The sequence below is a fragment of the Lasiosphaeria miniovina genome (genome assembly GCF_030549165.1).
Source record: "Lasiosphaeria miniovina strain SMH2392-1A chromosome Unknown B0T26scaffold_4, whole genome shotgun sequence".
In the NCBI taxonomy this organism is placed as follows: domain Eukaryota; kingdom Fungi; phylum Ascomycota; class Sordariomycetes; order Sordariales; family Lasiosphaeriaceae; genus Lasiosphaeria; species Lasiosphaeria miniovina.
Genome location: NW_026848223.1, coordinates 443,400 through 469,134, shown reverse-complemented (window position 1 = coordinate 469,134; position 25,735 = coordinate 443,400). Strand labels below are relative to the sequence as shown.

At 51.1% G+C, this 25,735-nt stretch overlaps 6 protein-coding genes across 6 annotated transcripts; 4 read left to right on the top strand and 2 right to left on the bottom strand.

Annotated features, from left to right (window-relative positions):
- Positions 1-570: 570 nt before the first annotated feature.
- Positions 571-1,696, top strand: B0T26DRAFT_268683 (uncharacterized protein). The gene is made up of 3 exons (XM_060434088.1): positions 571-832; positions 893-1,108; positions 1,161-1,696. Exons 1-3 carry the CDS (start codon positions 782-784, stop codon positions 1,644-1,646), a joined length of 753 nt encoding a protein of 250 aa, XP_060295664.1. The 5' UTR covers positions 571-781; the 3' UTR covers positions 1,647-1,696.
- A 4,515-nt stretch (positions 1,697-6,211) lies between these two features.
- On the top strand, positions 6,212-9,399 carry B0T26DRAFT_675281 (pyridoxal phosphate-dependent transferase; the record flags this gene model as incomplete). Its single annotated transcript, XM_060439809.1, has 8 exons — positions 6,212-6,392; positions 6,450-6,500; positions 6,573-6,932; positions 6,990-7,542; positions 7,606-7,714; positions 7,774-8,358; positions 8,428-8,714; positions 8,790-9,399. 8 exons carry the CDS (start codon positions 6,212-6,214, stop codon positions 9,397-9,399), a joined length of 2,736 nt encoding a protein of 911 aa, XP_060295663.1.
- A 2,044-nt stretch (positions 9,400-11,443) lies between these two features.
- Positions 11,444-12,602, bottom strand: B0T26DRAFT_707552 (uncharacterized protein). Its single transcript, XM_060441860.1, has one exon. It carries the CDS (start codon positions 12,364-12,366, stop codon positions 11,755-11,757), a length of 612 nt encoding a protein of 203 aa, XP_060295662.1. The 5' UTR covers positions 12,367-12,602; the 3' UTR covers positions 11,444-11,754.
- Positions 12,603-13,356: 754 nt separating this feature from the next.
- B0T26DRAFT_707551 (uncharacterized protein) lies at positions 13,357-14,777 on the top strand. The gene has a single exon (XM_060441859.1). It carries the CDS (start codon positions 13,518-13,520, stop codon positions 14,376-14,378), a length of 861 nt encoding a protein of 286 aa, XP_060295661.1. The 5' UTR covers positions 13,357-13,517; the 3' UTR covers positions 14,379-14,777.
- Positions 14,778-17,471: 2,694 nt separating this feature from the next.
- On the top strand, positions 17,472-18,317 carry B0T26DRAFT_675278 (uncharacterized protein; the record flags this gene model as incomplete). The annotated part of the gene is made up of 3 exons (XM_060439808.1): positions 17,472-17,631; positions 17,696-18,077; positions 18,155-18,317. The coding sequence occupies 3 exons, from the start codon at positions 17,472-17,474 to the stop codon at positions 18,315-18,317; spliced, it is 705 nt and encodes a 234-aa protein (XP_060295660.1).
- Positions 18,318-22,986: 4,669 nt separating this feature from the next.
- On the bottom strand, positions 22,987-23,514 carry B0T26DRAFT_268624 (uncharacterized protein). The gene has a single exon (XM_060434087.1). It carries the CDS (start codon positions 23,401-23,403, stop codon positions 23,077-23,079), a length of 327 nt encoding a protein of 108 aa, XP_060295659.1. The 5' UTR covers positions 23,404-23,514; the 3' UTR covers positions 22,987-23,076.
- Positions 23,515-25,735: the final 2,221 nt, after the last annotated feature.

Below are 25,735 nucleotides of genomic sequence, written 5' to 3'. Positions count from 1 at the left end.
GCTGTCTTGCTTCAGATTGGTCAAAGCGCAAACGGAGGAGCGGGGCATTTCACAAGGGCTGCACAACAAATATCTCCATCTGTTCTAGGATCCGACCAAATTGTTAAGTAACAATAAATCCGGGACTGACCACCAACTGTCTTTCATGGCGCCAACGGCGGGAAGGCCCTGACTTCAATTCAGGCCGCGAACCCGATTTTTCAGTTTTATGAAAGAACGCCCGTTGCGACGCCTCTTTGAGACAAGAATTACAGATTAGGTACAGAACTTGCTGTTGTGACTGCCGAATTTGGCAGGGCAGTGCCGCCATTTTCGGGGGCCTCGACAGTGCGGGATGCTGGGTCACAGCTAGGTACATGGTACTTCACTGCGGGCTAGCGCCCTCTAATCAATTCATCCTGTGTAGCCGCGACCCGGCACCCCCTGGCGGGTGGTTGGTCTTGAAAAGCCGCGATCCAGGAAACCGTTTTACTTCTCCCTGGCATCCATTTTTGGCTCCCAGGCGCAGCAAGACATAAAATGACGCCCCTCGTGCTTTCCGTCGTCCCCGGCTCGTCAGCTGTTCTCGTCAGAGTCGGCGACCCTGCCCTCAAGCCTCAACGCCATCGCCATGCCAGCACGTCGCCCCCCGCTGCCGCTCGGTTACAATGCGGATTTCATCCGGCGCTTCACGTGGCGAGAGCCGCGACGCGGGCAGCGAGACGGCCAGCGGCCCTGACAGCCGAGCAGCGTGTAGCTCTCCGCAAGCAGCTCGAGGACACTCGGTTTCTTAAGCCCGACTATGCCAACAAGACCAGGTCAATATTGCCGGTATACTACGAAAATGGAAGAGGTAAACAGGTCGCCTCCAGCCTCCCTCCTGTTCTATCGGCACTTTCGCTAACGAATCTAGAGATACTGCGAATCCGCCAAGTTAGAGGGAACCTGGCGAGACGTAGTCCAGAACGCAAACCGAGCGATGGCAATGGATTTCCTCGAATATTTGTGTCAAACTTGCCGAATTAAATCATGGGGCTCGTCGTGGGAGTATTTCCGCCAGTACAAGCAGCTGTACGCTAGTGCCACGGGTGGCTACATAGACAGGAACGATAGTCGAGAAGTTCAGAAGGTGCGTTCCCAAACTCCCGCCCACCGACATAGCACCTAACGCGACTCGTAAGTGGCACGACGCCGTCTTGGTCGACAGGTACGGCCTACAAGCGCCATGCATCCGTGGAAAGGACGTCGCGAACGCGGACACTTTGCTGGTCCTCTTGACCTTTAATATCAAGTTCGATACAGGCATCTTCTCTTGCGAGGGGCACCGGGCCCAGCTGCCGGGGTGCTACCTCGGCCTTGCCTTCACGGGGGCAAGACTGGCCATAATGTACGAACCTGTGTTAGTTTGGGAGTGTCACGGTCGCCACAGGGCTCATGTGACAGGATTGATTCTATTGGCTGCATTGTGCTTAGGGTGTGGCCTGTGCGCACTGAGCACCACTACCTATTTCTCCGCGCCCTGCGCGGACCCCGCGATAGATTCCTTTCTCTTCCTTAGCTTTAAATCCACATTCGTTGCTGCCTTCAACCATTCACATCCCTACTGCGTAAGGCGGGCCGTCACAGGGAGACCTTTGAAGATGAGGATTTTGAGTAGTTTTAATTGATTGAGCGTGGTGGTTTTGTGATGGCCGTTACAAAAAGTAATGGCGGTGGATCATGCGCGCTTTGCAATGCAAGTACGTTATTAAAAATATGTAAGTATAAACGGCGTATAAGTTGGATTATGAGAGGTTATATTATGGCGGGATATACCGCTTAATATTTGAGTTAGAAGGTCCGGAGGCACCGAAAACGGTACCTCAGCCTGGCTGCGCCTCTGTAAAATCTTGTTGGGAGACTTGTACCTCCCTGTTTCCGGCTCCCAAGTTTTGCCATTTTCTGCTTCCTGGAGTCTTCTCAATAATCTTTGTGACCGCTCTATCATTTACGGGAGTGTACTAACCGCCTTATCTATTGGAAGGGACCGCGTAATTCTTCCCTAGCCCTATTTTTATAGTATTTATTTTCTTTACTGCAGCTATATTTTAAAGATACTAACGTGCGTGAGAAGCGAGCGGTGAGGATAAGCGAGCGGTGACTTTTCTACTACCTAACCATAATAATCCTGAATTACACAACCACAACACTAGGAAATAACAATAACTGAATCAGAAACAGATGAATCAGACGATTCTGCAGCCTCCTTGCAAGTGCGCGCACTATGGCCAGGCTTGCCACACACACCACAACACCGAATCTTCGTACGAGACCCCCCTGTACCACCACCACTTTGTCGTATTTCCTAGGCCACCTGCTCACCCACAGCCTTCTGATCCAGTAGATCCTGTGCCTCTTGTACAGTAAGTGAGCCTCCAAGCCGTACACGTGTTTTTTTAACCCTCCGTCGCTTACTGAGCCCCTCATTGGCCTTTCGTAATGCCGAGACCTCAGTACGTAGAAGAGCCACCTCGTGCATCACAGCCATTGTACCTTTGGCTAGTCGATCCACAGCAGTAAGCATTGAGGTTGGAGAGCTGCCCTGATGGTTGGAAATTCGCGTTTTAATAAGTGTTGACTGTGAGGTGGCCTCTCGAGGGTTATGTGGCGTTTGGGAGACCCAAGGTAGTGTGGTTGGGCTTGGAGCTGGTGGGGGTGTTGGGGTCTGAATACGTATATCCAGCTTAGATATTACCCTCTCTGGGTCGTACGGCACAAGGCCAGCTCAGGCAAAGCCCCCCTGGATGTTTTTTTCTGTAATCGAAGTAAAAAAGGCTTCTATAAACGCACAGAGAAATTCCAGCTTGCTGATGTGTGTAATGCTCATCCGCATCAACTGCTCGATCTGGTGGCCATATGCCTTCTTTAATGGCGAAAAACAGCCAACATCTAATGGCTGAAGTAGGTGTGAAGAGTGTGGAGGCATATAGAGCGTAATAATGTTGTGTTCCTAGCAGTAAGCCTCGAATTCTTCGGAGTGGTGGCTATCGTGGCCGTCAAGGATTAGAAGCCGATATTTGCCCTTTGTACGAGACGCTGTGTGCAGATCGAAATGCCGAATCTAATCTATGCCTTTCTCATTCGTAGTCCAGCCATTTTCAGTTGTTGCAATACGCCAGGTGGCCGGAAGGTTGCATTCTTGATACCAGTTGGCAAGGTGATATTGCCCAGCCAAGATGATAAATGGTGGGATGGCCCAGCCAAGAGAATTCACCCCCTGGATGACTGTAGCCCACTCTCGATTGCCAGGCTGGGCCTGTTTAGCCCTGCCACGGCTATTTGAGGTAGTAACTACCATAGTGGGGGTGATAATGCCAATCATAAAGCCAGTCTCATCGAAATTATACGTATCTTCGTCAAGGATGCCGTACTTGCCCTTAGTGTTATACACAAGGGCAAACCACTCGCGAATAATCTTTGGATCTTCGCATTTAGCCCTCTAGTAGTCGTATTTACGCGAAAAACGCGTCTAGAGCTCTAGCTAGCGTTTGACGAAGTTGTGAGCCCAGCGTTTGCCGACAGGGGACGCGTCACGTTCGCGTAACAGTCGGTTGGCCATATCTTCCACGTAACAAAGCCGAGGGTGGAATGCGCGTGCACATAGCTCAGTAATGTACTAAATAATCGTATTCTCTTCTAAATCCGTAAGCTTGCGTGAGTTGGCTAGAATATCGCGTCGTGCAGGCCGGCCGTCGCGTCGGGCGGTAAGGGTTGTTGGTGGTATGTTGTAGATTTTAGCTACGCGTTGAAGTTTGAGCTTTGGGTTGTCTTTGATAGCTTTGAGGGCTAGAATAATTCTAGATTCGGTCGGAAGCGAATCCATGGCGAATTGGTGGTAGAATTGGTGAAAGAGGGTGGAAGGTCGCGTCACGCTAGAAAAGTCACCGCTCGCTTATCCCCACCGCTCGCTTATCACGCACGTTAGGGAAGGTATGGTTAATTCTATTATTGCTAATAATAATAATTGAATAATATAATATTGTTAACAAAGTCTGTTCATCACCCCTTTTTCGCCAGGTGCTGACAGCTGTGCGCTAATCTGTTTTCGTGAAAAGGGGCTTGCAGGGCAAAGTAAATAAACCAGTAATATTATCGGATTACAGTGACTGACCAGGACTGGTGACGTGATTCTTCTGCAGCCTGCCGATTTGAACGTGAACGTGACCGTGACCGTGATGTCAGCGGCCTGTGCTGCTCGCTGGCGGTGGAGACTGAGGCTTTCAACCCCGAGGTCGTCTGCAAGCTCTCCGCTTTTCTTTTATTTCCTGCCTCTGCGGATGCCAAATGTGGCAACCCCAAATGCGCGACAGCTTCAGACTCGTCTGTGGCTCCCAAGCACTGCACTCAGAGTCTTAAGGTCTCGTACTGCTCGCGGGAGTGTCAGACGGCAGGCAAACGGCCCAACTACATCACCAAATTCCACCTCACACCTGATGACATCCGCGACCCGCCGGTAGCGCGCACGCCCTCATCAACAAAAGGGGTAATTAACCCTAACCCTTTACCTTTCTGTCACTTTATCCCAGGACTATCCGTGTAACACTATTTGTAATATTCGATCCATTTTCATCGCATTCAAGAAGCATAAGGCCTCGAGTGCCTCTTTGAATTCGATTTGTTTATGTGAAGCCAAACTCTTCTGCATTGCCCCCGCGGAATACATACTTTCTTTGCGGCACAAGCGATTCCTTGCTTTGGTTATTCAATACGTAAAGACCGAGCCGTCGCTATACTCAGTGCAAGTATGGCAGTCTAAGCCCTGGAAAGGGCATTCCAGGCTCTGGAAAGAACGTCTTTGCTGTAACTCTTGCGAATGAACTCACCGAGGACGGCCACCCGGTACTCTTCTTCTTCTTTCGCCAAATCATCGACGCCAATCACCAGGCAGCCAACCTACTACGAGACTGCCTAGACCAGATCATCGAGTACAGTCCTCCGCTTCAGAGAGATTTGAAACGAGTACGTGGACAGAGCCGGCGACAAGGAGTGCTCCTTGGAGAGTCTCGGCATGGACAGTCTGTGGAGGCATTTGAAGACAGCTCTTGCTCACCTTCTCCGAGTCTACCTCGTGGCCGATGCATTGAACGAGATGGACAAGGGAAACGACGAGTTTCTAAACGCATTGGCAAAGCTCGGATTGTGGAAACCAGCCACAGTCAAAGTTCTCATCACGAGTCGGCCCGTCACTACCGTCGAAGCCCCGCTTAGAGAGTTCGCGTCGCTCCAAATCCGGCTTGAGGAGCGCCTTGTGGACATCGACTGCAGTGGCTAAAATCAGCTAGATCCGCAGCAGTGTCACCCACCCTCCACGCTTTGGATTCGAGAGAATTTACTCAGCACTGGCCGCAAACCGAAGTTATCGGATCAAGCTGCATACGCTAGCGTCTAGCGGTGAACACAAATGCTACAACAGCTTGAGAATAAAATGACCGTGATTTTAGGTAAGTTAATGACCTTCCCCCCTTGCTGTGGGACTGATGCCCCTGGAGTCCGCCGATTCCTTGCATACGACGGCAGCCATCGTACGATGGATCATCAATGGGGGATTAATTAACCCCGGAATCTCGCGGATCTGATCGCGCATCTCGATCGCGCATCTGTAACGTAGTACCACAATTTTCGTGTTGTAATTGTGTCAGATACTAAGACGGTGTGCCTCTCCAAGGGGTACATCCCGCAGGTGTCTAAGACAGTCAAGGTCAGAGCGACAAAGTGTCTCGGGGGGACGTTGGTCATGTATTTATAAGAATGAGCAGTAGGCCCTGCCTAGCTTGACTCGGTAAGAGAAAGCGAAAATATTATCCGACATAATCAAGAATCGCACTCAAAGTTCGAGCAAAATAAGACGTCATCATGGCGTCTGCTGAGGATACCACGCACCAGGCCATCAGCTCGTACTTTATTGGCCCTCGGGCAGAGAACCTCAGCCAGTTCCGTGATAACGTCACGGTTCTCCTCAACGAACTTAAACGCGTTAGGAAGCAGTACTTTGAACAAGACAAGGCAAGTCTCATTCCCCAACATGGTTTTTTCTTTCTCCCTATTCATCTCATTGGACCTTCTCACATCTAACACAACGCCCTGACTAACGACAGGACAATGGCTACGAATTCATCCCCCCGGATGTGCAATCATCAGCCGAATTCAAGCGTGTCACGGAAAAGGTGGCCATAGCCGTCAAGGAGACGCAATCATGCTGGGCCAGCACTCTGTCCCTTTCTGGTCCCCGCGGTATCAAGCACATATGTGCACTGACCTGTCCATGCCGGCGCTGCTGGGCTATTTCATGACCATGGTCTACAACCCCAACAATGTGACGCTGGAGGCGAGCCCCATCAGCACTGTCGCCGAGATCGAGGTCGGCGAGCAGCTTTGTGAACTTTTCGGGTTCAAAGTCAAGGCTACTCGTGCAAACGAGCTAATTGCGTGAGCGCATATCACCTGCGACGGGACCGTTGCGAATCTGGAGTCCATGTGGGTTGGTAAGTGCACATTGACCTCTCAGTTCCTCTCTGGCATGATGAATATTGCTAATTAACACCACTCTCAATCAGCTCGCAACTTGAAGTACTACCCCCTCTCGCTGAGAAAAGCAATGGACGATATCGACGGCCCACTGCGCTTTGTGCCCGACACTTTCAGCGTGCGAACATGCACGAACCGCTTGAAGAGTTTCAGGGCGCTAACGCCTTGGGAACTTCTCAACCTGAAGCTGAAGACCATACTCGACATTCCTGCGCAGCTGTATAGGGACTATGGCATCACACCAACTTGGCTTCAGGGGGCTATCAACAGCTACAACATACAGACTGTTGGGAAGGGGGTTCTTGACAATCATTTCGATATTGGCGACAAGGACTCGCCGCAATACTTTGTTGCAGCCACGCGACATTACTCGTGGCCAAAGGCAGGAGGTAAGTACCTCACCTGTCATCATCTTCTAACTGTGGCTAATTAACCGACTATTTCAGCTATAATGGGCCTTGGCTCTGAGAACGTTGTCAGCGTCGACGTCGACCTCGCCGGCAGACTCAACATCGATCAACTCAAAGCCAAGCTAGACCACAGTCTGAAAAATGAGCGACCGGTCCTCGCCGTCGTAGCCGTTGTCGGCACGACCGAAGAAGGGGCAGTTGACCCGCTCTGCAAGATTCTTGCTCTCCGCCAGCGCTTCCAAGCCCAAGGGCTCTCTTTCATAGTCCACGCCGACTCAGCTTGGAGTGGCTACTTTGCCACCATGTTGCCTCGTGATGAATCCTGGGCCGCACTGCCGGGACGGGATGGCGGCGGAGTAGACGGGCTCGTTCCGGATCTGAGCCTAAGAGCTGAGACGCAGGAGGACCTATGCGCGCTGCGTTACTGTGATTCCGTCACCGTTGATCCTCACAAGGCGGGTTATATCCCGTATCCGGCGGGGGCTTTGGCATATCGTGATGGCAGGATCAAGAGTCTTGTTATTTGGACTGCGCCGTACTTGTCACAGGGTGCGGAGACGAGCATGGGGATTAATGGTGTCGAAGGGAGGTAAGTGGTTATAGTTTGACACGGGTACGGGGTTGAGACTGACAGCTCGGACGTAACTTGTAGCAAGCCGGGTGCGTCGGCGGTGTCGACTTGGCTCTCGCATCAATGCATCGGCCTGGATCAAAAGGGGTATGGGGCACGATTGAGTGAAGCCTGCTTCACCTCCTCTCGAGTGCGTTGCCCCTTTATCTCACACAGAGTACAAACGAGGCTAACTTGAACCATCTCTAGTTCTCGGCTCTGTGGGCGGCTTTGTCGACACCCAAATACAGCTTTCTCTGTGTGCCATTCAACATGCTGCCATCTGAGGCAACAGGCAGCGAGAAAGAGATCGAAGAAGAAAAGCAGCGCATCCGAGATGACATCTTGTCCAAAACAAATGCCCAGATTGTGAAGAACAACACGGGCAAGGACTCCGCTGACAAAACCATGACTCTCCTCCGCGCTCTTGGCTCAGATATCAACATCAATCTCTTCGCGGTCAACTGGCGCTACCCAGGGCCAGAGGGGAAGCTCAACACTGACGTCGAAGAAGCAAACTACTTCATGACCCGAATTATCAAGAAGCTCTCAGTTGACTCCCCCGATGATGCCACGACAACGATCCCGTTGTATCTCACCCCAGCACTTCTCGAACCTGACGTGTACGGAGAATGCGTCGAGAACTACAAGAAACGACTCGGTCTTGAACCCGATACTGGCGAGAGCTTGATGGTCTTCCGTAATGTGGTCATGAGCCCACTCGCATCATTTTCGACCAACGATAACTTCATCAACATGCTCGGCAACTCGTTCAAATGCATCGTGGAGAAGGAAGTAAAGGCAAGTGACCCCGGCCCCGTGAAGCTAGAGAAGTAGAGACAAACACGACAACAGATCTGCTAGAAACGCAACGAAGACGCGCCAGACTACCACAGCTTCTGGATCCACGGGGCGGAGCAGGTCTTTCTCTCCTACAGATCCATGTTCAACATCGCCAAGCATCGGCAGCAAGTTATCCTCGGCGTTGAGCTCGACGAAGCAGGCAAGACAGCATACGACGAGCTGGTGGGGAACACCGACGGCGAAATTGTTCTCAAGACGTCCCACAAACTCAATCTAGAGTCTCATCTGAAGAAGTTCGCCCCAGGCAAAAGCGTCGTGTTTCTAGGGAACCTGACTACCAAATCCAAGTAAGTCTCCGCTCACATATTATATTTGAACGAAAATGGGGTAAAAAAAAACGTAATGCTAACTTTGTCTTGCAGCGGCGTCGTAGCATCGGACATCACAGTCAAAATCGCAAGCGTGATCAAAAACCGCCCGCTAAACCGCCACGCACAAGACGACAGCTACCCCACAGGCTTCATGCCCTTCTACCTCTACGGGACAGCCACAGAGCAACACATCGACCACGTGCTGCTGCAGGCGCCAAATATTTCACTGACGGCAGGGAATGTGACACTTGGCTTGCAAGATGGCGTCGATATCAGCACTGCCGTTGTCGAAAAGCGCGGCGTAATCGTCACATTGGAGGGGATTCAAGAGGCGGCGATGCAGCCGTTCCCGGACACGAACGATGCCTTGCCGGCCGAGTTTTTCTTTCAGCCCGGGTGTGAGTTTGAGGTCAAGGTGTGGGATGATCCAAGGAGTCCGACGGAGAGTACGAGGAATATGTTGGCGGAAATGCGCGATAAGCAGCAGCCCTTGGCTAAGGGGACGCTGAGGCTGGGAAACGATGTCGTGGTGGACGTTGACAAGATTAATCGTGATCCGTACGGCGAAGTTGCCGAGTCCGACGAGACGTGTGTGAGCAGATGGAGAGAGCGGTTTTCGAGGATTGGGAAGGAGTTGTCGGCTTTCGATGACAGCTGTTAAAGGGGTTTAGAAAGATAGATGTCAGCGGGTTCCATTTTTGTTGCTTGGCTTTAGGTAGTTTTAATATGCCTCTTTGGATCCTAGAAAGATGTAAGCAGAGTTCCATTTTTGCCTTACTTTGTGAGATTGATGCTTCGTCGTTGCGCAAAGCGGCACTCGTTATGTTACCAATTGACAGCGATTTGAGACTCGCATTCGTTTAATACGAGAAGCTTTTCACTTGGGTTTGGCCCCCTCGGTGACGTAACGAACAAAGATGTAGTCCTGATGAGAAGAGATACCAAAAATGATATGCTGCTGGCGCCTGGGGGGAAGTCTGCCAGCCTTCTGGTTCTGCGCGTATTCTCCCTTCCGTATACTAGCCACTGATTACCTGGTACGTATCCCTGGGGGAATCAGAGTTCGTTCTGGTGGCGAGAATAAGACTCGCCAGTTCTTATTTATGAGGTTGTCATCTTCACAAGGTCACAGCATGGCTGGCAGTCTCCTTTGTGTCATAGGAAGAACATGTGCACTGGATATTCATTGTGGTTTATAAGTTCGCGGAACTCCAATTTGCGTCCCATGTATTTCTGCTCCAATGCAGCGGTCCGCGTTGCCTTCTTGCCTGAGATTCTTTTCAGGAACCCGTGCCTACCTCAGGTTTGCTAGTTGGCGCAGTTCAGCCGTGAGGATTAATCTAATTTACTTTTTGTACTACTCGATTTACTTTTTCTACTACTCGAACCCGCTGTTGAACGGTAAGAGCATTCACTCTTGTAGCCTCACGCCAGACTTTGTTGCTCTTGCACCGGGCGTTGTAGAGCCTGGGGATGTCATCTACTGGGTTCAGGGGTGTTTTTCACTAGTCCTTTTGCGTCCAACAGGAAATGGTTCTTACATCATTATCGGCAACGTATTTGCGGGGAGCGATAGATACGGCGAGGATAGACTTACTGGAGGGCTTAGATTCGACGAGCGGGAGGCTTACATTCGACGAGCGGGATCTCCAAACAATAACAGTAGTGTAGACTGCGTGAGGGTTTGCATATTCAACGTAGCTTTGAGCATTTGGCTTCACGTCATGGCCCACGCATTGCGAGATTCGGGACACAAGTACCGCTTTTACTAGGATTTCCCATACGATTTCAGTGACGTGGATTAACATCAGCTCAGAATCCTATCGACTGAGCAAAATCGGCACCTCGTAAACATCATATTCCGACTTCGTCACAGCAAATAAAAGGCAACCGGTAGGGCCGACTCAGGGGTCTTCCAAACGGGGTTTAGTCTCTGGGGTAATCTGTGCTCAAATGTCGTTATATTACCCGGAGTTATGGGTCGGATAGTTATGTCGGGTCTGACTGTATCTTATCTTAGTTACCAACAGCATGGCTATTGGATCCAAGTCAACCAACTGCTTTTGACTCAACTCGACATCACCCTGACTCATATAGAAGCTCAGGCTAACAATGTTTAGGTATTTAACACTGTTTCCCCTAGCATCAACTCCTGCCTCCAATTTCCACTTTATCTCCAACCGTGAAGCAGTGTAAAATAAAAAGCCATGTCGCCGTCGGATGTTGATCGATACTGGGCCATCAGGTTGTCTCCCGTCCTTCACATTGGTGCCCGCCCTCTGCATGAGCTGCATATGTTTTCGGTGGCAGCAGTTTGGCGTTGTTAGATAGTCAAACATTCGCCTCACCTTTTCGGTCCGGGTGAGACAATCAGCACCGATTCTAAACGGTAACGATAAGCGATTCTGACGGGAGAGGATTTGACAGTAGGGAGCGTGAGAAAGAGGTTATGGTATATCCGAGTAAATGTATAAACGGGATATTTCATCTGGTAAGATGACGCTCATTAAAAGACGGCCTCAACCGCCAGCGAGCCCGAGCGATCCACGCAAAGTCAATATCTGCTGCAATGTCGTTTCCAACCGAGCCTGCCTTCATCATTGACAGCATTGGGTGGAACGAAAAAAATCGCCAGCACCAGAGATTCGAGCGGCTATACCAACACGAGCTTCTCCTAGAGAACAAGGAATTCGAAGCCTGCGAGGCGGTCCTCAATGAATGACTGGCTGCATGCCTTGGGCGATTCACATCCGTGTACATGCGAATATCACCATGGAGGTTGATTGCTGGATACACCTTGGGCCTGCTATTGGTATGTACCAACCGAGTCATTGCCACAACTCTTCAACATTGGGCTGAAACTAGAGGCTAGTCCACCATATTATCTCTTCCATCTTTTAGCTAGATGCGTCACTCCAACTTCTCTCATACCAAACCAATCCCCCCCCAGCAATGCCCTTCCAAGTGCTCCGGTGTGCCTAATCCACCATCTCACCACCCGTTCCCCCTCGGGTGCCTAGCAAGTCTGCACCCGCATATAGATGCCCAACGAATTCGTCACGTTGCTGGGCTGAATATCTTGCGGCCAGTACACCCACATGGATTCGCCGATCCATTCCGGGACTTCGACGAACAATTCCCCACCGATCTGGTTGCATGGCTCGGCGTGAATGGTCTGGATGCCGGGCTGGATGGCATTGACACCGAACGGGCCTGGCTTAATCTCGAGCTCGGAAAGCTTGTCGCCAGGGTTGTAACCGCCAGGTGGGACACCAAAGAACGAGAGCAGTACAGGCCCCCAGACTGGCCTGCCCCACATTGCCTCGTTTTCGAGTCGGTCGGCAGGGAGGCTCATGACCCATGCGCAGCTCCCTGTTGTGGGAGGGGAAAAGCGTACAATCATCTTGTACCCTGACTTGTCGTTGTTGAGTGCCGCTTCGAAAGAGGGGGCACTGGACCACCCGGGCTCGTTAGGCTGTGCGAGATCAAAGATGATGAGATCGGTGGGGGCGAGGATGGTGGTCGTGCATTGTCTTGCTTCGAGGGGGTCGCTGGGCGCGGCGGTAGCCCCAATGACAAAGGAGAGAAGACTCAGCACACCCGTGACAGAGGACAAGAGTTTAGTCATGATGAAAGAAGAGGGTGACTTGGTAGACAATAAATGATAAATGTGCCAACGAAGAGACACCAATTAGCTTTTTCCAATTGCGACAAGATGTTAGCTTTATAGGAGCAACAAACAAGGACATGAAGTGGGATGGCAATTTATACATACTGCCTTGTTCCTGAGACTGCTTGGCAATGTCACTGTAAATCTGCCATGTGTCACACTCTCTGGTCTTCGAGGATGGTGAAAGGGCAACATCGCGTGGTCAAGTGACCCCTGCTTTTAGGAATACGAGGACCTGCCTCGCACTATTGGTAAATTTGTGGTCAGAACCCGGGTCAGAGTGGGGGATTACAACGCTGCTGCAGCGGGTGACTGGGGTTCAGCCTTATTCGGGGACCGCGACCCAAGCGCGGAGCCTACAACTCCTTCTAACGGGCGCAAAGAGGCGAGGTTCCCGCTGAGATAGCAACCAAAATGGAGACGAGCTTCAAACACAAACTTATCCAACTACACCCATTATTTGTGTCGGTCAGGACAAAAGACGGTGAACGCGTGGTGAGTAAAGTAAGGCAGGATTCCTAGGTACTTCGGTAGAGTTTGAAGAGGGCAACACGGGCTTACTATCTACACAACCCGGCTATTACTTGGATAGGATATTAAAAATTGCAAAAGAGTTCTTCGTCAAATTCAGGCTCAGCTTGAAGCTTTTGTCAGTGAAATTATCATCGATTCAATTTCGCCCGCCTTAGCGTTTCGTCACTGTCTCACCAACGTGTACAGGCTGAAGGCACTAGCTGTGAAGCGCGATTCTAGGTATGGGGTATACCCTAACCCTGAGGATAATCCTGTGGTGGAGCTTTCAGGAGTTGAGCCTGCGCCTAGCGTGGGGTTCAGCCCCGCACTAGTCCGCATCTATCTAGCTATCTGCACGTGCTGGATCACATAAAATGTCACGTGACCCATCTTCCATTCCGGCATCAACCTTCCCTTTAGAATAAAGTTCTGCACCTTTCTCGCTCCGAGCATCTTCTAGACAAGCTGAAAAACTGCATTGACCGTCGCAGCCCGCCATATTTTCAACTCGCACGCCCTACATACTCACCATAACGCCAACACCCACAAAGGCACACGTAACAATAGACGATCTCATAGTCAAGAAGAGGAGGTCAATGGCACAGTCAGAGGGATCAAATGCTCCGTTAGAGGGGTCGAATGCCCGTAATAGCGCACACACAGCTATCGAGGAGACGACCACATTCATCGAAAACCTATTGGAGCTACGGGACAAGGATGGCCGAAGGGTTATGAGCACTTCGACGATGAACCGAGTCTCGGACCTGCTTAAGTTTTGCAAGGATACGACAAAGACACCAGAGGAGAAGCAAGCCGCTGTCCACTGTCGCGGCGAGTTAGAGAGGCGACTCGGGCTTGACGCCAAGTACGCCTCTGCAATGCGAAAGCTCGAGGCGATGCAACACGACCAATTCTTTTTACGATATGGCGACTACTATGCTGCAGTATTGGGAAGAGTTAGAAGGCAGGCGAAGCAGACCGGAAAGACGCAGCAACCCAGCAAGAAGACCATTCCCCCAGCAGAGTTGTCAGGCGATGTAGACGAGGACACATCCGCGAATCCAGACACACCTATCGTAAATAAGGAGTCCGCCCCAAAGATCTTATTCACGCCATGGGCCCATATTAACGGGATTCTTTCCGCCGAGGAAGACAGGATGAAGGACTGGGAGATAGAAACACAAGGCGAGGATGCGGACAGCAAGCCCGAAACACCAATGACGGACTATGTCCAGGAAGTCACAAGACGAACGACAGACTACGATTTTGAGTTGGTCAGGAAGTCGATACACGCAAATGCTATACGAAACAAGCTGGCACACAGTCACCTCACCCAATTGGCCGAAGAGAACAAGTGGTTTAAGTTAGCACACGCCTTGCCAACGACATTGAGGACTTGGCTACCGCACCAGCGTCATGTAAACAATTCGTTGATACCACGCGTCGAGGCATATTGAAGGTGGCAAAGAATTGGTTTTTGACTTTTGATTGGAACGAGTAGCAAAACGAGCTCATCCACTACGTACCCCGGCCTATCGGAGATATTTTCTCGACTACTACCGTCCCGTCGGGGAAGGAAGAGCGGGCGGACGATATGCCCGCGAAGAAAAGGAAGAAGCGGACCGGCGTGCCCAAGTTCCAGCGAGGTGCGAAGTCGGAGATGGAGTGGGATGATGAGGAGGATAAGATAACTCATTGGGATGTCTTGGGATGGAAGAGGATGGATGAGCGAGCCGTGGTTCCGCCAAGGCAGAGCCTAGGCCACGCCTTGGCGCTGTGGATGCGGTTACAAGTCACCACCCGTGCCATAAATGCAGTCTACCAGTCAACATCAGCGCTATCGATGCAGTTACTAGTTACTAGCTACCAGTAGTGCGAGAATGCGCCTGGCGATTACTCTAGTGCCTGTAGCGAGGAGGTAAAGAAGAGGCCACCTCGCGTCGATGGGGCTAAATATCACCATCATGCTTTAGCAGCTTGAACACGCACGTTTCAGTGAAACTTGGAGATATGAGCGATTTGCATAAGTCAGCACACGTCTAATCAATCAGGCTTCATGACGATTCAAGAATCTCGATAACCGTCACGCAGCAATGTCCGGCGGGGACTGTCGACACTCCGTCCCAAGTCGACCGCGCCGTCCACTTCTCATCACCGCCTAGCCAGTATCTCCAGTCCTCATTGACCACCGTATCTGCCTAGGCATCTAGCTTGCTGGAGGCTAGTCCGCGCGTACTCGGCGAGATGCCGAGGCCTTTTTCTTCGGCTTGCATTATTGCTTCGCCAGCAATAGCGGCACCCCTGCTAGTCCATACGCCTTTTTGCCTGTGAGTGCGTCGAAGAAGGTCGATGCCGCTTCTGCGTATAGTGGGGTGCCGGCACTGCGATGCTACAAAATATAATGGGATGATGACTCCAGGCTCAAGGGACACAAAGATCGGCGGCCTCCTAGGCTGAGGAGTTAGATATTAACAGGCCGAGACTGGATACCGTTGATGACTCGGTTATGGTGAAACTCAGCGGCTCTATCAGCGGCGGCGGCGGCGGCGGCGGTGGTGGCGATATGGGCCATAGCACTAACGTCTGGAGTTCTGCTGTGAACGACGTGCTTGATAGTTGGCATGCTGGACTGCATGGTCTGGGGATGCTGCTTGCTGCTGTTCTGGTCAGAGTGTGATGGGAATGGCAATGTCAAACAAAGTCTGGATATCGTTATATGTCACAAGCACACGTAGCATCAAGCCGCTCGTTACTCATTACCGCTCACCGTAAAATGCACCAGCTATCCAGTACAGGCAGTTGTATCTCCTAGCTACCAGGTAGTTAACGAGGTCCGCAACCCATTGCACTAGAAGACGAGGGAGGGTAGGAAAATTGGCATGAGGTAGTGGAAAGAAGCAGTGAGCAGATTTGTACCAACGACGAACTGTTGTGTTGTGCCGCGAGCCGCAACACGGAGCAGCATAATGTCTCGTGTAACAACGGGAAGGTCAGAAGAGCCAGTATTGCGGAGGGCTGCGAAGTCATGCCAGTGCAACCGTCGATCTTGGATGTTTGCTTCGCGGCCTTGTTGAGATCAAGGAGGACTGGAGGAAATGAGAATTTGGAGCTGGAGTTTGGTCAGGCCATGTCGAGATACCTATGATAATGACATCCTTTTCTTCGCAGTTATTGAATACTTCGCGGGAAGCTCGCGTGTCAGGACGGCATAACTCGGTGCAATAAACACTTACTTTATGCTTTTACTCGTACCTTCAGAAAGCCATAAATATTACACTGGTCTACTAGCGATCACTAGAATGAAAGTGCAGCAACTACTACTTGGTGGCAGGGCGGCAGTACATTTTATTTATTTTAGATCTCGACTGCGGTTCCTACGACGATACCAATATTTAGCGAAAAAAAAAGCCTTTCAACCCAATCTCCTGTGCTGGCCACAGTCTTAACTGGTTCATAATTCCAATTGCTGTACTCAACCCCCTATTGTCACGTAGTGATCATCTTTCGACCGCGTTTAGGACTCTTCATCGTCCATCGATCCGAGTCAACTCGCGCTTCAATCCATCCACGCAAAGTTGAGTCGCCGCCTCTTCCTTCCCAGCGCAAACGCTCATTATGTTGCATTGATCACGACTTTGCGGTGTTGTAATCTCTCCAAGCCAGGCCATTCGCCAACCACATCTCACATAGTACCCCCCCCCTTCCCCCAACCAGACGTTACGCTGAGTGGTAATGTTACCACCTTGTCACTTATTACACGAACCGACTTGTTGGCAAAATCAACATTCCGTGGCCGCGGCTCACAGCCTTGTTCGTGGGAAGAGCTAACCCCGGGAGTCGGTGCAGGTGGGACGTAACCTATGAATTTTGAGCCGGACGGGATTTTTGCCCTGAGTTCTCCGACATTCGTGATCGTCCCCCAAACCACCAAGAGCCAGGCCAGAGATAACGACGCTGCTGCCCGGGCCGTTGCGCTGTGTAACCTTCATGCAGTTGGACGCAGGCTGGCGGGGAACACAGGGGACGAAGGGGTCTAGGCTTCGCCAAGGAATCCATTTCCGATCGGCAGATATAAATAGCGTCGAATTCATCTTTGCGATGGGGATGATGGGAATGTTTTTCGGCGGCTTGGATATCGTGGCTGGACGCCCTCTTAATCCACGGCTTCTCGAACAAGAGCTGCAGGCATACACGTAGCCCTCACAAAGGCCTTACGGCCACTCACTCTTCTGCCGCCCTGTTATTGGGGTTACACAGCCCTCTGGTTGGTTGGCCAACCTGGAAAGGGGGTGTGACGAGCGGTCTAGACTCTGGAGAAGAGAGGGAGAGTTGCCGTTGCCCGCCGACATGCAGTTCCGTGTAGTTAGTTGGAATGCGTTGCATGAGCACATGTGATAAGTTCCGTCAATCCCACTCTGTTATCGGACAGCGCATTTTGCTCCATCTATCCCTCTTCATACTAACCAAAGAGTACGGTTGCCCGAATTCGACATCTCTTGCCATTCATTCACCACAACCGAGACGCCGGCTCGACGTGCAGCTGTACTAAAATGGCATCGACAGATGCTCAAGACGTTCAAGCCCAGTCCGCCGCACCGGGATTGCCGGACTATGTTCTCGATGCCGACGCAGTGTTGAAAGACACCGATGTCAAGTGGCGCTATGGCCAGGCACCTGACTACAGCAAGACTCGGAAGATGTGGGACGAAAGTGAGCTCCAACTCGGTGGATGCCCAAGAAAGTGAATCTTACTGATGTTGCCTCCCTTTCAAAGCCAAGAAGTCAAACCACACAGCGGGTAGCCTCCCCGACCTGGTGGAGAAGCTGGTCAAGAACTGGGAAGTCGAGGCGTCTCACAAAACGGACTTGGCGGACTGGCGCACCATCGACAAAGCGAAATATGTCTTTTCGGTCAATGGCGGCCCAGACCAGACCGGTGAGCACATGCTAAAGGTCGGCACATACAACGCCATCCTGGAGCCCAGCGAGTTCTACTGCCCGCGCCACTCCACTTTTGACGACAGCCACAAGACGTTCAAGCACATGATGCCGGCATTTGCGTGGGAGGTTCTCGAGGTATACAGTGGCCCGCCACAGGTCGCGTTCCGATGGCGCCATTGGGGCGTGATGAAGGAGGATTATGTTGGCTCCAACAAGTTCGTCCCTCTTCTAGCTTCTTGCTATTTTGCCGCTTTGATAGCTCGAGTGCTAACTCACTGCTTTACGTCCGCAGAAATGGAGATAGGGTGACCATCAAAGCACATGGCAGGCCTATTGATATCGAGGGCGTCGCCGTCGCCGTCGTGAATGACAAACTGCAGCTACAAAAGGTGGAAGTGTTTTTCGATCCGATGGCCATGTTTCGGCAGATGGTCGGTGCAGAAGACATAGACTAACAGACGAGTGGTATGGTAGCAGTACAATAGTTCGTAAATTGAAAAAAGTTGCTGTGCACAAGAACAGGGCAAATTATTTTATTTATAGCAACTCTAGACCATGGTCCACCATGGAACCTCGGTCAATTGTTTTCAGTAATATGGCTCGGAACCTGCCAGAAACGTTGGCAACATCAAGCTCAAGATCGTCCCTTCCTCCTTCGTCTTGGCCACAAGATACGCCCGCGCAAAGGTTGTGCTCAAAAACGGCGTCACGCTCACAATATCTAGCGGGCTATGCAGCACCTGGCCGCTGGTCTTGTTGTTGTTAGCGACAGAGGTGTTGAGGGCGAAGGGCGTGGCGTACGTATGGAGCGATGCTCAGGATACTGCATTGATGGCTCGGGGAGAAAGGAACAATCACCCTCGAGCGCTACGCTAGGTCGGCGCTATTAATTGCCGAGTTGCCACTATTCCCAACCAGCGAGGCTATCAGATAAGCAAAGCGCAGATAAGCAAAGCGCAGATTACCTAGTCAGTCCATAACAACGTAGACACAGGCTTCAAATACGAAACCACCACGGAAAACGCGTTTTCAGCGAATTTGGCGCTTTCAACGGCTTCAGGTCCTAGTGTAGTGTCCTAGTGTAGTGTAGATAAAACAGGTTACCTGACTAATCAGGAAGGAGTCAGCTGAACGGAGCCTCTTTTTTTCTTGTTTTTGCCTCCGGCGGCGCCTGCGCCGGGCTGCCCTCGCTTCGCTCGAAGGAATGGGTGGCTGAGGCATTTTAGGAGCCCTCATAAAGTGCTGGTTATCAGGAGGAATCCGGTCGTTCGGGGTCTCTTTAGGTAGGATCGGGCGGTCGGGAGGCTGGCCACGGCCGCCTGGATTTGGCGCATCGGGCCGTGGTTGAGGGGCCCCACCATAGCCATCGCGGCGGCTCGGAAAACGCGCGTTCCTGGTAATAGATTAGTAGAAATTAATAGGGTAATAATCGTCAAGTATTCGGCGTATCTGTTCGTGGTACTCAAACTACGTAGGGATCCTACAGGTCGAAGGGTTGGTAGATCTACCGGGGGTAATGTTGTGTCTATTCTCCCTCCCTCTCTGCGGAACTAAGGTAGGTTCTGCGTGCGACCGGGGTTTTTTTGTGTGTGTGTGAGGTCCGCGCGCCGCACGTGCCTACTTGCACGTGCGTACTCGCGCGATTTCTGCTTCCTCCCTGCTAGTGTGCGGTCACCAGTATCGCTATTCCAACAGTATCTGTTTATAGCTAGAAAGCGATAAATCGTACGTGCGATTGAGTGAAGTTGGTTGTATTACGAGGTTGAAGAGGAAAGTGGCTTATTTTAGCTGGCTAGAAAGTTGAAAGTACCGCACGGACCACCCACAACGGATTGACAGCTATCCTACCACCAAAACAAATTCTCGTGATAATTCTATATTTCGATGTTCATGGTCTAATTGTTGGATTTCTAGCGGGCAAGCCCCGTAGGACCCCCGGTGCCTGCGGCGCTCCTTCTTGACACAACCACGACATAGCAAAGCGGCATTTCACAGTATTACAAAATATGGATTAATAACAAAGGAAGAACCTGGAAGCTACCACAACCTAATTGATCAGCTCCCGCCACCTACTTTACCACTCAATCTTACCACCATTCAAAACTATAAAAGAGAGGCCTTTGACCCTACTAAAAGAGGCAGAAGACAAGACAATTTTAGACACTTTAAATCTCCCAGTACCAGATGCCCTGCCCTGTGAATGCGCGTGACAATATAGCTTCGCGCCCGTCCGCCGGCCCCGGCTGATAGATCTACCAGAAAGATGGCCGTTCAGCATGCTGTCGGTTATCTTCTCGGGCGGGTCAGCATCCCTTACGGTCTTCTGCCGCCGCTGGGCGAGGTATCGTGGGTCGAGCTTCGTGGCTAGTGGTAGCTCATTTCGCGCACCTCGTCCTCCAGCCAGCAAAGCGTCTCGAGGAGTGATTGCGCTCTGTGCATCGCCAAAATCGCGCGCCGCGTGGTAATTAGCCGCGCATATGCATGTAATACGGTATGCTTTGTCCTAGAAAGGAGGCCATAGATCCCGTGCTAGAGCTCTGTCAATGCCGACTTCGGCCTTAGAGCCTTGTCTACCTCACACCCACCTTTCAATCCGAGGTGTATACTTTATAAATGATATTTCCGCCTCTTCATTATACATACGGCCATAGATGGTGGAGAACTCGGGATCCCGTCCGCTCTCCCATAGATAAGCCACTAATCGCCATCTTAGTTGTCGGATTGAGCGACTTTTTTGTTTACCGGAGTCGTAGACCCACTATTAATCGAATACACCCAATCAAGTCACTATTACCCATCCACAGCAACCTACCTATCCACAACTCACAACTCACGTATACTAGGTAGGTAGGTAGATAAATGAATAACATCTCTCTCTATTTTGAAATATATATTGTCTACTCTATATTTTGTAATTAAGTATGGAACAACCTTCGATAAGAGTTGACTAGGTGATCGCTGAGGGCCCGAAAATGGGCTCTAGAAGTGCACCGAATAAGAGTGTGGCGTCTCACGGCGCATCCGTTTCTGTCACAATATTGGGATTAGTGAACAAGAAAGATCTAGAAGCTGCTATGTGATTCTTCGCCACCAGCTTTTGCCACTATTCATAACTATAAAAAAGAGACTTTTGGCCCTGCCAAAGGAAACAAGAGATTAGACCTTTTCAGACAATTAAAGCCTTACCTCCCTGCATCAAATGCTTCATTTCCGTTGCCCTGTGAATGCGCGTGACAGTTTCGTAACCTTCAAACCAACGACGACCGTTCACAAGACCAAACAAAAAAAGGAGCATGAAACGGACAAAAATCTCATATCATCCCTCCCCTTCTTCCCCCGTTTTGCTCTCAATCCCCCTCTTCGCTCGCTATGCCCTCAATTCCCTAAAACTTACTAACTTCGTCGCTATCCCTTAACTTGTATTATCGTCGCCCTAAATAAACTCATATTATCTCTATCTTCGCTAGGCCCCTGCGATAGCAAAAAAGCGAATCAGGCGTCCAGGTCAAAAGCCTACAGGCGGCCTACCAGCACAGCAAACCCGTCGTTTCGCGAATGACCTCAATTCGCAGAGACAGCGGGATAAAGAGAACGAAGAGACAGTCCGACAACAACCGCTAAGTGATAGAGTTATTATCTCCCACAAAACAGAACTAAGTCGGCACAGTTCTAGGATTGAATGGACCCAGTATGGGATGCTCGGATTTCTATTTTTTTTTAAATTACTGATGAGAGCGCGTCGCTCGACTTGATCCGAATGAGGTCATTCTGGACCTTTGCAGAGACCCCGATAGCCAAGCAAGGGGCGTACTTCAGTTCAACAAATTTCTCCAGCACTACATCGAGAAATCTGAAACAGAACGCCTCTCCCTTGGCCCGAGCGAGACGGAATTTGCTCTAACAGTCACACACGTTAAGACCGTGCTAGACAAGCTAAAGAGTAGTACGCGGACCGTCATAATTTGCAGGAGAAGAGGAAAAATGATCCTACCAATGCGGGTCAGTGGACCTTAGCCGCGCCCTACTTCAACTTCAAAAACCCGACTGGGATGAGTGGCCCGATATCTAATATATACTTGGTATGTTCAACGATCTTGAGCCGAGTAGGATGTTAATGGGTACCGTGATAATTATAGTGGACGATGCAATACTTGACACCCAAATTCAAGCTTTCCCGCGAACAACAATTCGACAAGCTCGAAGCAACTAGCGGTGATATACGACATATTCTGGCCATGGCCTGGACGAATGCCGTTCAAACTGACCACGATACTCGGCTTGACTTCTGCATGACTCTTATATTATGTGTGTCACGGTAAGCGCCAAGACATTCGGTTGAGCGGTCCCTGCAAGGAATCCCAATTGGGCTCCACTAGACAAACTTTACTTTCCAGAGCCCCGCACAGGACTTGGAATCTTCTTTCCCTTTTCCTTTCCTAAGGTTTAGATTCTACGAATACAGCGACCATAATGCAGCCTTGCCTCATCTAGTTGACTGTGCGGTGACAGCACTCGTATTAACTAGTATTTATCGACGAGTCTGGCTATAATAAACGGAGCGGGCATCGACGTAGGGCTGGGCGCTGAGCGGAGTAACGCCCGTGTAAGTTAACGAGTTCAACCACGAACAACGGTTTCAGATTCTTGCTGCGTATACACAGAGTGGCGTTAGACTAAGACTAGCACGTATCTACCCTAGATCCACTAGTGCCGTTATATTTGAAGATTTTATCGGACAGCTATTGCTCTGTTGTGGCAAATGGCCAGAGACAAGTTTAGTCCATGTTACGGATAATGCCTCTATCCAGCGCTTAGAGAGACTTAAGTAGATACGTATCGACGCTTGAGTAAGACTATTAAACTAGAGCCCCACTCGCCAGATATGAACCCGATCGAGGAGCTCTTTATAGAGATCAAGACATACATCAGATAGCAGCGGTATAACTACGCCGATTTCTTTGAGAAAGACTTCGAGACGTTCTTGAAAATGTGTGTTGATTTTGTGGGTTCTCGGGCGGCGAGTGCTGAAGGTCATTTTCGTCACTCTAGCATTTCCATTGAGTACCCTCCCAAACTTTCCGAATAGTAGTATAGAATTATCACAGAAATAGGCTACCTATTACCGACTTAATACGCCTACGCCTTACCTAGTCAAGCCTTGATCTTGCTAATAAACTGGATGGCGATTCCTCACTTGACCCCCTTCTTAGAAAGTTACCTTGCTTCAAAATTCTGGGCGGAGTAGAGCCGCTCTGTAAGCTTCAACAGTCTTCCTTTCTTTAATAGCATTTTCCACTCAATGGAGTAGTGGATGCATGTGGGCGGGGATTCGTTAGATGGCAGGCTGGGGTTCCAGTTGACTAGTTGGAGCCGTGGCAGCCCCGGTCTGCTTCTCTGCGGTTGTGTAAGAGAAGGCAGGTACGCCTGATCAAGGTGGTCACGATGGAGGGAACAATAGGGCGAGCAATGACTGGCATTCGTAAAAGACTTCAACCTGGCCCTCGCAAAGGAAGGTGGGCGAGGGCCACTATTTATATACATAGTTGGGTGGCTCAATCTGGGGAGTGCCTGGGCCGGGTGTTTGGGGCCAGCTGGTCGCCTGGGCCGGGCCAGCTGTTTGGGGCTAGCTGGTGGCGCCTGGGCCGGACCGGGCGTTTGGGGTGCTCTTTCCTTACAGGCTGATCATGCGGGGCCGGACTCGGGCCGCGGCTGCTATAGGTAGGTTCCAGAGTTCGGTAATCAAGATCATTCTCGTTATACCACTGGCTTATATCGAAACTTGGGTTAGCCCTGGTGGCGACTCTCTACTGCTATCTGGTTGATGCACGAAAAGTGTAAATAGCTTCATTACGTGAAGCGCTGGTGGGAGCCCCACTAATAGCGTTCGGCGCTAGCACGTGACATAGCGGGGTCTGGGGATTTCCTACCTTAGGGAAATCCGCCGCGCCCACCTAGCCTTAGAAAAAGCATGACCTTTTACACTTTTTTGCTTCCTTCTCGGTTTTACCGCTTCACTGGTGCTGGTGATGACTCGAGACAACCCATGCGGCATGTCAGCACTCCAAAACATTAGCTTGACTGGCAAACTGGTTACCCATCGATTTTAGCCGAAGATCAGCCGCCCCGACCTGCCTTGCAACCATGCAGCCGCAAGAGTTGTGTTGGAAAAAAGCCTCTATTTTGATACAGCCAATTGCGCCCAGGCAGGCTTAGGTCAATGCAGGCTAACGGAATGGGCCTAGCCCAAAGCAACCCCTTTTTTGGGGGTAAAATGGGGTCCCCTGCTGGCATGTCCCCAGGGCCTACCTTTTAGACACTACACACAATCAGTGCATTGCATCTGCCCAAAAACTTTGGTCCACTTTTGTGCCGTGTTTTCCAACAAGTTGGCGTATTCCTGCTTCGTCACCATCGAGAATCGACTCTTCAGCAATCGTCGTTATTATATATCAACTCTTCAGCAATCGTCGCCATCGAGAATCGACTCTTAAGCAACCGTCCAACGGCCATGATGCAATCCACGTCTTTCGGAGCCGGAAACCGGGGCCAGCAGGTGGGGCTGAACTACGGGACGGTCAACGCGGAGTTCCATCTCCCGCCAGGTAACGCTAGCGCCGTCCGTGCCTGCGCCCAGCCCACGCTGACGCTTCTATAGAACGAGCCGAAACTCCACCAGCCCCCTCCGCGACTATCCCCTTCTCCCGCGACCCCGATTTTGTCAACCGTGGAGATATTCTCGACCAAATCGACCAGCGATATTCTAAGCCCGCCGCTCGTATGGCCCTTGTGGGCCTGGGTGGCGTTGGCAAATCGCAGCTTGCCATCGAGTTCGCTCACCGAATCGCCACGGGGCAGCCCGACACATGGATATTCTGGGTCTACGCTAGTACGCAGGCGCGTATCGAGGAGGGGTTCAGGACGATTGCCGACGCCGTCAAGCTACCCGGCTGCAACCAAACCAAAGCCGACATCCCACAACTTGTGTACGGCTGGTTGTCTAACGAACGGAACGGCAAATGGATCATCATCCTTGATAGCGCCGACGACCGAGACGTGTTCTACGCGGCAAACGGCGGCCGCGAAGGAAAACCGTTAGCGAGCTACCTTCCACAGAGCCGGAACGGGTCTATCCTTATCACGACGCGTAGCAAAGACCTGGCATTTAGGCTTACCGGGAGCCACAAGAACATCGAGGTTGGGCCGATGGCGTTGGGTGATGCACTTCTTCTCCTAGAGAAAAAACTAGACCCGCTCTCAGATATGGACGCAGCCAAAGATCTAGTACAAGCGCTCGATCTTATTCCTCTTGCCATCAGCCAAGCGGCGGCATACATCCAGGCAAGGTTACCGATGAGCTCGGTCACCAAGTACCTGGCCGAGTTCCGCAAGTGCGAGCGCAAGCGGGCTCAGCTTCTCAAATACGACGCGGGTGATCTACGGCGGGATGGTGGGGCATCAAATGCTATCTCCACCACCTGGGAGATCTCCTTTAAATACATCCGCTCGCGGAGACCTTCTACAGCCGACCTTCTCTCGCTTATGAGCTTCTTCGATCGACAAGGCATCTCTCCGTCACTTCTTAGGCCTGTCGATGTCAAAACTATTCAGCAAGTAACGCACCTTGCCGCATCAGAGGATTCAGGATCTGAGTCTGGTAGTGGGAGCAGTAGTGACGAAGGTGGGAGGTTTGAGGACGATGTGGCCATGCTAAGAGACTTCTGTCTTATAACCGTCGACGAGGACGGTAGTGCATTTGAGATACACGGGCTCGTACAGCTATCCACGCGGAGGTGGCTGGAGTCGGACGGGCTACAAGACAAGTTTAGGCAGCAATTTATTAAGCGGATAGCTACGGCGTTTCCTACGGGAGACT

Coding starts and splice junctions, on each gene's coding strand:
- B0T26DRAFT_707552 (XM_060441860.1), bottom strand. CDS start 12,366: ATGACTAAACTCTTGTCCTCTGTCACGGGTGTGCTGAGTCTTCTCTCC.
- B0T26DRAFT_707551 (XM_060441859.1), top strand. CDS start 13,518: ATGGCACAGTCAGAGGGATCAAATGCTCCGTTAGAGGGGTCGAATGCC.
- B0T26DRAFT_268683 (XM_060434088.1), top strand. CDS start 782: ATGCCAACAAGACCAGGTCAATATTGCCGGTATACTACGAAAATGGAA. Junction 833..892: donor ATACTACGAAAATGGAAGAG/GTAAACAGGTCG, acceptor TAACGAATCTAG/AGATACTGCGAATCCGCCAA. Junction 1,109..1,160: donor ATAGTCGAGAAGTTCAGAAG/GTGCGTTCCCAA, acceptor GCGACTCGTAAG/TGGCACGACGCCGTCTTGGT.
- B0T26DRAFT_268624 (XM_060434087.1), bottom strand. CDS start 23,403: ATGTATATAAATAGTGGCCCTCGCCCACCTTCCTTTGCGAGGGCCAGG.